The sequence below is a fragment of the Gracilinanus agilis genome, chromosome 5, assembly GCF_016433145.1.
Source record: "Gracilinanus agilis isolate LMUSP501 chromosome 5, AgileGrace, whole genome shotgun sequence".
NCBI lineage: Eukaryota > Metazoa > Chordata > Mammalia > Didelphimorphia > Didelphidae > Gracilinanus > Gracilinanus agilis.
Window position 1 is genome coordinate 298,023,464 of NC_058134.1, and position 12,415 is coordinate 298,035,878.

At 34.2% G+C, this 12,415-nt stretch overlaps 1 protein-coding gene across 3 annotated transcripts in view; it reads right to left on the reverse strand.

The window, feature by feature from the left end:
• Positions 1 to 8,896: 8,896 nt before the first annotated feature.
• ERGIC2 (ERGIC and golgi 2) overlaps positions 8,897 to 12,415 on the reverse strand; it is a 99,736-nt gene continuing 96,217 nt past the window's right edge. For all 3 annotated transcript variants that reach the window (XM_044677443.1, XM_044677442.1, XM_044677444.1), the window contains 3 exons: positions 10,790 to 10,952; positions 9,379 to 9,461; positions 8,897 to 8,968 (listed from right to left, as the gene is read on the reverse strand). In XM_044677443.1, the coding sequence (XP_044533378.1) occupies positions 8,903 to 8,968; positions 9,379 to 9,461; positions 10,790 to 10,952 (312 nt within the window). In that variant the 3' untranslated portion in view covers positions 8,897 to 8,902. The remainder of the gene's footprint in view (positions 8,969 to 9,378; positions 9,462 to 10,789; positions 10,953 to 12,415) is intronic.

Sequence of the window (12,415 nt, forward strand, 5' to 3'; positions counted from 1 at the left end):
AACTGGGAAACTAACAAATAGTTTAGATGTGGTGACAAGTAGGAACTAGGATTGTAGTTGTGTGAGAGCAGTCGTGAGATAGGTAGATAGAACCAATAAGATTTGGCAACTGGATATGTGGATGTGAGGTGAGGGAACTGAGGTGTGAAACTGAAGTCATCAGAGGTCCAAAAACATGGATGACTGAAAGATGGTCATGACCTCAAATTGTAAATAGGGAGTTTGGAGGATGAAGGAGTTTGGGAAGAAAGGTAATACGTGACCACGGTCATAATTTACTCATGTCTTCTAATCCTCTGAGACTCACCTGTCCCACTCAAAATTTCACTGTCCCCAAAGGATGTATTGTAAGACAGAGAGGGGCAAAACTCGAAATCACTTTTGCCATACTTTATTAGGGTCCCAATTTGCAGCTGGCTCATTAATAGAAAGGCTGGAAGCTTATAAAACAGAGAAGACTAGAGTAGGGGATAAAGATAGGTAGATATCCTTGTTTGTGTTGAAGACAAAATCCCGCTAAATGTCCTAATTTTATAACAGTAGATGTATGTAAGGGCAGATGGAAACCTATCCCTGCAAATTCACATTTAGTAAGACTTAATTCATTCCTACATTTGGTAATCCTCTATCAATAAAAACATACTCGCCTTATGAGTTGTAAAGCAAATTATGTAAGCCAATATTTTCACTGTTCTTATAAAATTGGGCCTACAAAGGTAGTACAATTACAAGATGAAACTAAAATAAGGTAGTAAAAACATATTTGGCCTTGATGTAGGTACTGTTAACCAAGCAGGCCCACTGTATGAGTTGTAAAACTTTTTTCCTTCACTATTTGAAGAGTTGTTCATGTAGAAAATGAATTAGACTAATTTCTGTGAACTTTACTGAAATTTTAGATAAAGAAATTTCACTGAGGTCTCTCCCAATTGTTTTGTCCAGAATGGAGAAATTAGGAGGACTTGTATTTGTCTAGTCCTAGGAAAAGGTGGCTAGACCCAACAGATGTAAACAATATGGAAGCATATTTTGGCCCAAAATAAGGAAAAGCTAACTTCAAAAACAGAATAGGATGATTAGAGGAATTTGAATTCATTACTGAAGGTCTTAAAAACAGAGTGGGGAAACTATTAAATGGAATGGTGGTAGAAATCAGAGAAGGCTTTTCCTGTAAGAGGGCATGTGAGTTTATCCTCTAAAAGCAGTGATTCCCAAAGTGGGCACTACCGCCCCCTGGTGGGTGCTGCAGCGATCCAGGGCCACAGGTGCATTTATCTTTCCTATTAATTGCTATTAAAATTTTAAAAAATTTTTAAAAATTTAATTTCCAGGAGGCTAAGTAATATTTTTTCTGGAAAGGGGGTAGGCCAAAAAAGTTTGGGAACCACTGCATAGTCAGAAATTCAAAAGTAAAGCCCCCTTTCCTGGCAAACAACCAGAACTCAATTTTTTTTTATTTTTTTGGATTTGGGGGGTTGGAAGATGGGTACTGAATTAAAAAAAAATTTAATGTATATTTCTTAAATATACTTATTATGCTGCATTTGGATATGACACTAAGCCAAAATCAATTGTGCTTTGAATTGTTTTTCCAGTGATGTTCATAGGCTTTTACAAATATTCCATTGCTTGCCTAAGTTATCACTTTGAATAATGAGAATTCATATCCGAGATGGCAGGTCAGGGTTAAATATAATGATTAAGTTATCTGCATTAAATTGACTAGCTGGAGCATGCTTATGACCTCTGACCTTATTAGCAATATTCTCCAACCAATTCGAGCTTAAACTTACCAGGATTGTTCCATATTAGGACACTAATAAGACATTTAAATAGTTTTGAAAATTGAGAAAAAACAGAAATTACTATGTTTAAAGTATTTTAATTTTTCAGCATTTATGAACTTGCTCATTAGGCAAGTGGTCTTACATATATTATTTCATCTCTCTCAACTTTGAATAGTATATTCAATTACTATCCCCATTTACAGATCATTAAAGATTGAGAGATTAAGTGATGTTTGTCCAGCTAGCAAGACTAGAAGGTAGGTTTATTTTTTTGGACTCCAAGTCTATTATTCAGTGATCTACCACCACATCTATCAGAATTCCACCACACTTTCAGAATCATATATCCATCCCATAAGAATTATCACATTATTTCAGTGATAGCCCCATTTACCATTCTACTCAGCCTTTGATGTCTTGGTAAAATACCTCCTTCTCGGTGCTATCACCAATTTCAAAAGGAGAAACCAATTTTTTTAAAAAAATTTTCCTAGAAGATCTATAAATGTGACCATCCCCTTGTATATATTCTTATAAATGATGATCTACTAGTACAATGTCTTGCAGTTCAAGTTAGGTAATAAGTAGAACATAGTTCCTTATGATTGTCTAATATTCCTCTTTTAAATTTCAAGAAATTATATTGTAGGGGTGGTTTGGTACAATAGAAAAAGATACCAACTATAAAACTTTAAGACGTTGCTCCAAATCCTGCCTTTGAGCTTCCTACCTAAAAAACTTAGACCAAGTCCCTTGGTCTCTGTTTCTTCATTAATGAGATTAGACCGGAAGGTTTTCTAATATTCCTTCCATCTCTAAATCTATGTTCCTAGGACTGCACCCTTATTATATCAGAATTAAGCGCACAAATATATTTTTTCATTTGGAATTCTACATTTTATACTTTTTTTTTTTAAATCCTTACCTTCTGTCTTGGAATCAGTACTGTGTATTGGCTCCAAGACAGAAGAATGGCAAGGGCCAGGCAATGGGGGTGAAATGACTTGCCCAGGGTCACACAGCTAGGAAGTGTCTGAGGCCAGTTTTGAACCCAGGACCTCCTGTCTCTAGGCCTGGCTCTCAATCTACTGAGTCACCCAGCTGCCCCTATATTTTACAGACTTTCTAGACATCTTTCTTCATCTTTCATCTTTCTGGATGAAAAAAAAATTCCTTTAAAACCTATTTCTTATCATGTTCTTACATTATCCTTTTGGGAACATTTTCATGCTTACATTTATAGGAAGTACAGAATAGAGCTGTCCATATGCTTTCCTTTTTTGTTGTTGCTAAGCTATGATGTAATGAAAAAACAAGAAGTGGACTTCAACACTAAGACATGAGTTCAAATCCTAACAGTTACTTAATAAATGTGTGATCATACTTAAGTCTCCTTGTTCATCTAAGCCTGTTTTCTTAATCTCTAAAAGTTTATTAAAAGGAAAGTACTTTATAAACCTTAAAGGACTATTCATATAAGTTATTATTATGAAGGGAACATGCTTATCACTGATCAGGAGCTTTTCTATATAAAGCCCTGACTGGTTTGGATATTTAATATGATAAAATATCACAGGCTAGATGGGACCTCAAAGGCCATCCTGTCCAACACTTTCATTTTACAGATGAGGGTACTAAGACCCAGGCAGGTAAAACAATTTGCCTGGGTCAGATAGGTAGAAAACAAACATCAGAAATTAAATCCTTTAACCCCAAAGTCAAAGTTCCTTCCATTATACCACGCTCACACTAAATGCCATGGAATAGTTTTTGCCTCTAAGTGCACAGGATAAATCAATCAAATCAGATAATCCTAAAGCTAAGAATTACAGTTCATATCTCACCAGCATCTTGTCAGTTATGCTTCATTTGGCTTCTATTACTCTGGTAAACTTCATAGTAAATAGATCACCTAAGACCTTACTGTTTTCATTTAACAGTAATTAGAAACACTTCCCTAATTTTTCCCCTTCAAACCTATGATCAAACTGTATGAACATCTAAGAAAGAAGATTCTACCTACCAAAGATCAGCTATTCTTGCAACTTAAAAAAAGGTCTTTGTTAGCCACAAAATATAAACAGGAACTAATGCCCTAACATCCCACTAAAAAGGATCTAGAAAGATGCTCATTCTTGATTTAGGGGTCTGGTATCATTAAATTTAAAAAATAAAGAAAACCAGCACTTGGCCTCCATGGTTCATAAGTAAGGAGTGGTGCCTTTTTAAACTGTGCTTACTCAGCATAGCAGGGGATGCTTAACTGGAACAGAGTTGAGCCTCCTGATGTAGCTCTTCTGATATCCAGGGAAGCACTTTGAGCAAGTGTTCCCCCAATTTATATGATCCACTGCTCCCAACCTGGAATTACACATAGGTAGGGTGGGAGAAAGACAGAATCAGGCTAGTTCCAGGTATTCATATTTAAAAAAACTAAAATAAAGGATTTATTGGAACTATGACCTGTTCAAACACTAAATAAGCACTTCTTTCATTTGTAAAGATATCCTATAATACTCATGGCTCATAAATGTATACTTGTTAAGGAATGAGATACTAAGGCTTATTTTTACAAAATGTGAGAGATACAAATTAACAAGCTTTAATTATCATAAATCTACTTAAGATATTGGTTATCTTTTGTTCATTTAAGATTGACATTATTTTCCTCATACTTGTATGAAAAAAATTTCCCCTGAAAATTTAAATAAATATAGCATTGTGCAAGTTAAATATCTTGGGTACTTCTTTTAAAAATGAGTAACAAGGGGTAGCTCAGTGGAGTGAGAGCCAGGCCTAGAGACAGGAGGTCCTAGGTTCAAACCTGGCCTCAGCCACTTCCCAGCTGTGTGACCCTGGGCAAGTCGCTTGACCCCCATTGCCCACCCTTACCACTCTCCCACCTATGAGACAATACGCCGAAGTTAAGGGTTAAAAAAAAAAAAAATGAGTAACAAAGGGGGCAGCTGGGTAGCTCAGTGGAGTGAGAGCCAGGCTTAGAGACGAGAGGTCCTAGGTTCAAATCTGGCCTCAGACACTTCCCAGCTGTGTGACCCTGGGCAAGTCACTTGACCCCCATTGCCTATCCTTACCACTTTTCTGCCTTGGAGCCAAGTATTGGCTCCAAGATGGAAGGTGAGGGTTTAATAAAAAAAATTTTTTTAAATTAAAAAATAAAATAAAATAAATGAGTAACAAATCTACAAAAGGACTTGAAAGTTTTCTTAAATAGTGCTAACTTTCTACATTCATTTTACTCAAACTAGTATCCAGGTGGACAACACTAATAATATCCTCAATTTTCCCACATGATTTTTTGGTGCCAATCTTTGCTCTAAGAAAGGAAAAAAGAAGTCCATATGAATAGTTCAACATGCAGGGAAAATGAGGGTCATTATATTAAAATCCTTACTAAGTTTTTATTCAGAAGGGCAGTTGTCATGTTTAAGGTATATTTGAGGATATATCTTTTTTCCCCTTTAGATCAAGACAAATTAGTTGTTTTGATAGTTTACTATTTTATTTATTCCAAATGTCCTGGGTCATGAGAAATAATTGGGAGGGGGGGAGGATTTTTCAATTCTTCTAACTTATTCCTAAAAAAACAACATAAAACCCCAAAGCAAAACAACTTAAAACTAGGCGGTCTTGTCTCTATTCATAAAACAGAAATTACCTCATTATTGTGGATAAATGTTTCTGGGAAAAATACATCAGAGGTTTGGAAAACAAAAAACAAACTCCTGACCCTAAAGTGACTACACAGTGTGGTATATGTCTATAAAACACACAAGATACTCCAGGGGAAATGATATACATTCTCCCCTTTTTTGGAAAGCACCAAAAAAGGTAGCTGAGAGTTCATCGTCAGGATTCCAAATACTGAAGAGGATGGCTGCATGGAACTGAAGCCAAAATTCTAAAATACAAAATATTAAAGTCGTTTCTTGAAATCTTATAAATTTCTAAGGTGGAGTTTAAAGATTTTCTTGAATTACTTGTAATGTGTACACCTTAAACACGAACCTATCATGTTCAATCAAACAATCAAAAGAAAGTAGTCTGCAGTAGAAGAGTAGAAACCATTTCAATTCTCATTCTTGAATTAATGGTAAGTAGCACAGATGTAGAGAAAACATGTAACATGTCCTTACCCAATTTTGTAGGAAATGTGTTAATTTTTAAAATATTTTAAAAGGTTAGGTTATAAGGGATTAAAAATGTTTGCCCACATTAATGCATTTTTAATCATAGAATTTCTCTATTTTATACTTATGTTATTTATAAGTTTTTAAGATTTAAGGATGAACAGATGTGTAGCAATGAACTACACATATATAAATTCATTTATACCCAGATGAAAATAACTTGTAGAACTATTCTGTTTTGAGTCCACATGCAAAACTGATTATACAGAGAACAAACTGACTGTATAGAAACTGAAGTCTCAAATTAAGGAATTCTCAAACTATAATGATAGCAGCATCATTTGATATTAGACAAAAATGAATACTTTTCTGACTACTCTTCTTTTTAGATATTTCAATCATCTAGGCAAAAAAAGTTTTAATAAAGCTGTAAGGACTAAAAGGAAAGCTCCAGGTTAAGGGGAAAGTTGCTACAGGTTGAATCACAAAGTGCAAAATGAAAAAAAAATACTTGTTGAGAAGAAATACTCATAAATGTAGTTCCCTGATTATAATCTATCATGGAGGTGTCTCAGGTCCCCACCTTATAAACCCTTTATAAAAAAGTCATTTGTCTGCTTGAGGAAAGTCAGTGACATAACAGGATTTGATTTGAAGGAAGTAACAATTCTGCTTTCTTGGGACAGATTCATTCTTTAAAGCAAGAGATATCTGCAAAACCTTAAATATTATGAGAGAAGAAAAATCTTTGTGAGCAATCTTTTTAAATGCCCTTAAAAAAACCCTCTACAGCACATTTCTTTGTAATCAAAATGGTGGCTCTAGAGTTGTATGGGAGATTTTTTCCCCTCAGGATTAGAGATGGATATCAACTAACCTACACTTTATTGGATTAAGCTATCCAAAACCTTGTAATATGATGAAGTTCTGATTCTTTTTACTTAAAACATTCTAATACAAAGCACATGCTACAAATTGGCTTTCAAAGTAAAATTCTAATACTTTGTTAGGCACATAAAAGTCATCATTCATCAAAATCCTAGAACCAAACTATTTTTGAGCAGAAATTCAATGAGTTAAGAGGCTTTCATGTTTTAAAATTTTTCAATTTTTCAGTTATATTTTTACTTTCTGCAAAGTACTTGCTACATGTGAATTCTACTACAAACTAGTTCCTTCAGTAATTCTCCCTTTGCTTCTCCATGTTATGTTAAAAGGTTAGCAATAGAGGAAGCTAGGTGGCTCAGTGGATAGAGCCAGCTCTAAAGGTCCTGGGTTCAAACTGAACCTCAGATACTTCCTAGCTGTGTGATCGAGGGAAGTCATTTAAACTCCATTGCCGAGCCCTTACCACTCTTCTGCCTTCGAACTGATACATAGTACTGATTCTAAGACAGAGAAGGTAAGGGATGTTTTTTTTTTTTTTTTTTTTTAAGTTATCAACATTATTTTCAAAAAAGCAATCCCCTCCCCCCACCTTTTTTTCTAAGTCTACCAGATAACTCTTAGTTTACTGTCTTCTGATATCTTCTGATATACCACTATCTATAAAACCACCATTTAATTTTCAGTTTATTATATTAGCATTTATTTGATTTAAGCTATCACTTACCTGCAAGATTTCCTCATTCATTTTCCCCTTACTGATTTGAACTTTGTGAATGAATAAATGCTTCCTTCAAATCCTTAAGTATTTATTACAAAAGGAAAACTAAAGTTTGGCAAGTTTATTGAATAGGAAAATATAGCTGTGAATGGCAGTTCAGATTACAGTCCTCTTTTTACTTTCAATTTTATTATACTACTATTTTATAATTAATCTAAGATTATAGCTATATACCCTACACTCTGCCAAAATGTAAATCTAAGGCCTGATACTCTTAATATTAATAAAGCAACTTGTTTCTTTGTCCCATGGAATTTTAGAATTGAAAATTGCTTCAGTCACATCCCATCATTTTACAAAGGAGGAAAACTTGGGCCATATATGTTACAAATCACATTTCTTCATCTTTACTCTTTATATCCCTGTATCTTTTCCTTAAGCATAATACTGGTTCCTCTCGATTTGCTCTTCAACTTCATATTGCTTGAATAAATTAACATAAACCAACACAACCTAAATATCCCATGTCTAAATTCCTTTACAAGATTAATTCCCACTAATATAGATGTACTTTTTGCAGTTTTAAATTCCTTACACTATATGTTCGATGATAAAATCCTTGCAAAAAAGGAATTGATACAATAGGTTTTCCTACTACCCATCCAAAAGAATTCTCAAATTTTGTCAATAAGATACCTTGGTTACAACTCCAAGCATCAGTGTCATCATAGTAACTTTCAATTTTATCATCTTCTTGGCTAGAGCAATGTTAGATAATTAAAAGATCCAATTATGGTAAAAAGCAATTAGGTCACATTTCTTATTTTAGACCAGCTTTAACTAATGGAATCTTTGTATTAGTATGGCTCATTAATATTACTATGGCTATATTTAGGCCTTATTTCTGTTCTTTTTCTGTGTTAATAGTAAGACTGTTCACTGACTTTCAATGTCAGGACTAACCTTAAACATGTTTTAATTCTAACATGATGTCTTTATAAAAATAAAGTGATTCACTATATCCACTACTTTTTTATTTATATGCAGTTTGACTTTTTTCTTTTAAGAATCTACCTTACCAATCAGAATGGCCTGATTTTAAAGCTGACTGCTCATCTGCTGTAGTTGGGGATTTTCTTCACAGAATTTCTCATGTTGGGTTCAATAAGAAGATGGGCTTTGTGGCCTCCTCTAACAAATTTGTAACAAATACAACATACACAAGGTGGTGGTGGTTGGTTTTTTTTTTTTAAGTGTGATTTCTCCTTCCCATTCATACTTTCTTTTCTTTGAACATATTGCACAATATTTTATTATTTAAAAAAAGTTTTCTGTCACGGAAAAAAGTTTTTTTCCTCTTCTCAGGAGGTGTTATGTATACTATTTTTTGTAAGAGGTAAGTGGTTGTTTGTGTGGCCATCCTGGACCTAGAAAACATAACAGAAAAAGATCAGATTATTACTTTTAATTCTTGAAACATGCCTTCGATGTAAAGATAGAAACAATTTTCACTGATTTTCGATATGCTGGGCATCCTGAAAAACATCTGCTTCCCCCCCACACACACACCTGTCATTTTACTGACTTACGGAATCCTCAAATAAGCAAGCACCCTACACCAAAGCAGACAAGCTTTTCCACTGGCCAGGACAAATGCCTGAGAAGTTATGTAACTTGCTTCAGTAAAAAGGTTACACAATCAGTGAATATAAAAAGGCTAGACTTGGAACTTAGGTCTTCCTATCTCTGACACTGCCTCTCAACCTCTATTTGAAATGCTGCAATATATGAAACACAATATTGATATTCAGATAGTTGATTTACTATTCTTACTTACAGAAGTAACAGGTTTGTAGGCTCCAAGTCGGAAACGACAACAAATTATTTCAACTAGGAATTTTCCAATTCCATGAAGCATGCCTGTAGTTAAGAATAAGTACTTATAAAGTACACTGTCAGAAAACAATAAGTATTTTCTTTTTTAACTAATTCCTGAATTATAATTTAAGAATAATAACAACTAATCAGATATTATGGATTAAGGTGTGGAAAACAGCGAGTAATTTCATGGATGACACTTCTTACGCAACAGCTTAACTTAGAATTGTAATTTTCAAGGAAAATAGACATTTAAAAAATTATATGAAAAATTAAGGCCACAGAGCTCTTGGTCCTTGAAATCCAATTTCTCCAAGTATATTCCTGAAACATTTCCAAAGTAAAAAAACACTGAAGGTTGTTTTTGTTTCTTTTGGGAAATTAATGATATTGCAACAGTACATATGCTAAGTAGCACGTGATTATTACAAATCAAGGAAAAAAGGGTATACCCAATACCTCGACTTTTTAAAAACTGTGATGAGCAATAAACATAAATTATTTAATTACATGCTATCCTAAACATAGGATATGTTTATCCTGAAGTTCTGGACAAAACTATCTTTCCCTTGTTCAACAGCATTTCTTATGAAAATTGCAGAACTACAATCTTATTAATCTTTGTAATAGCAACTTAAGTAAAATTGAACTCATGATATATTATCTATTTTCAATTCAGGACTACAGTTTTGACAATCAAATGAGATTAATTTATAGGCCTCTATTTTAAATAATACATTTTATGATGTGATGAAAAATTATTATACAGTAGCTCAGATTTATAGTGTTTTAATGATTTAAAAAATTTCCTCAAGGGGGCAGCTGGGTAGCTCAGTGGATTGAGAGTCAGGCCTAGAGATGGGAGGTCCTAGGTTCAAACCCAGCCTCAGACACTTCCCAGCTGTGTGACCCTGGGTCACTAAAAACTTGACCCCCACTGCCCACCCTTACCACTCTTCCACCTAGGAGCCAATATACAGAAGTTAAGGGTTTTTAAAAAATTTTTCCTCAAATCAGAATTGTGAGATAGATATGTATTACTAACCCATTTTATGGACGAGAAAAGGAAAGAAAGCCTTAACCAAAGGTCACACAGTTTTTGAGCCAGAACTCAGAATCAGATTATAATATCATAGATTTAGAGCTAGAAGAGAGTTCAAATGTATAAACCAAATTTTTAGTTTTTTGCTCAAATGAGGAAACCGAGGCCCAAATAGGTTAAGTTGCAAAGTGGGGATTCAAACCCGGACTTATGCGATAAATCCATTATTTTTTCCATTGCATCATTCCTCCTTTGTGACTCTGAATCAAGACTCTTTCCCATTAATAAACAACATTTCCAGAAATAAGATGTAAAAATATTTTATTACCTGTGGTTGAGAAAATTCCTCCAATAATACCACATAGTCTCACTAAAAACTGCCAGAATGGCATATGCTCTTCAGTCACTGTTACCATAAGGGAACTAAGATCATATTTCATAAATATCCCAGATACTCCATGGCTTCCTGCTGCATGGTTAATGGCACGTTCCTGAAGCAAATTGGGTGAAAAGGTAAAAGATTATCAATTGATAATCCATAGTCAACTTCTATTGCTTCTTAACTTTTTGACTAATAAATTGGTATAAAGAAGTTCAGGCAAAAAAGTTTCTGTGGATTAAAAGTAGGAAATAAATGAGAGAAGAAATTTGTTTCCCATCAATACTTGAGGTTAAAACTTCCAATGTTTCTATTCTATTTCTTCACTCTTACCAAAAATACATTAAAGATCATAAAAGATCCTTACAGTTACTGGAATGTGTTTTATTTTGGTTCAGAGCAGCTGAATTTTTGAGAAATGGGATGCCAATAAAGAAACTCTCTTTATAAATGCATATCAATTAACAAATAATTGGCTCTGTGCCAAATACTGGGATGAGCACCAGGCATACAAAGACAAAAACAACAAAAATGTAGTCCTAGTCTCTGCCCTTAAGGCATTCTTTTGGAGGAGACAACATGGAAATATAAAAACTATATCAATCACAAAAGCCTTCATTATTCAGTTAAACTTTAAAATTAAGTATTAATTCCAAGAACAGGAAGTTTAACTCCATGCATGAAGGGCAGCCAACATAAAGGTATAGAGATAGGAGAGGAAATGTCTTGCATGCAGAAGGGCATATAAATCTACAATAATACTAGAAATGTAGTCAGGAACTTGTGGTCAAGGTCTTTAGATTCCAAACAGAGAAGTTTATACTTGATCCTAAAAGTAATAGAGAGCCAAAGAAATTTATAGCGTGGGGGAGTATGTTATTAGATATATAATTTATGTATATCACAACGGCAGCTACATGAAAGACAGAATGGAAAAAGCCCTGAAGCAAGAAGACTAACTAGAAAACTATTACAAAATAGTCCAGAGTAGAGAGGAAGTCTTGCAGGGAGTTGGCCATGTGAGTTAAAGAAGAACTTGCAACTTAAAGACTTGGCAAATGATTACATCTATATGGTAAGAGAAAGAAATAAAAGATGACAGCAAGACTAAGAACCTAGGTGGCTGGAAAGACAGTGGTAACCAAAAACAGAAATTCTAGAAAAGAAGCAAAGTTTCACTTGTGTAGTAGTTTATTTGTTTTATCCCAGTGACATCTGATTCTTTGTGACTCCACTGGGTTTTTTTTTTTTTTTTTGGCAAAAAAAAAAAAAAAAGTGGAGGTTTTCCTTCTTGAGCTAATTTTACAGATGAAGAACTGAGGCAAACAGAGTTGAACAACTAGCTCAGGGTCACACAGCTAGTATGTATCTGAGGTTGGATTTGAATTCCAAAGAATAAGTTTTCCTAATTCCAAGCTTAGTGTGCACCATCTAGTTGCTCTGGGATGGGTTTAGGGGGAAAAGGTGAGATAATAATTACTTATTCTCATTACATTAACATTTATATAGTGCTTACTATATGCCAGACTGTGCTAAGTGCTTTACTGTCTCATTTGATCCTAGGAGGTGGATACT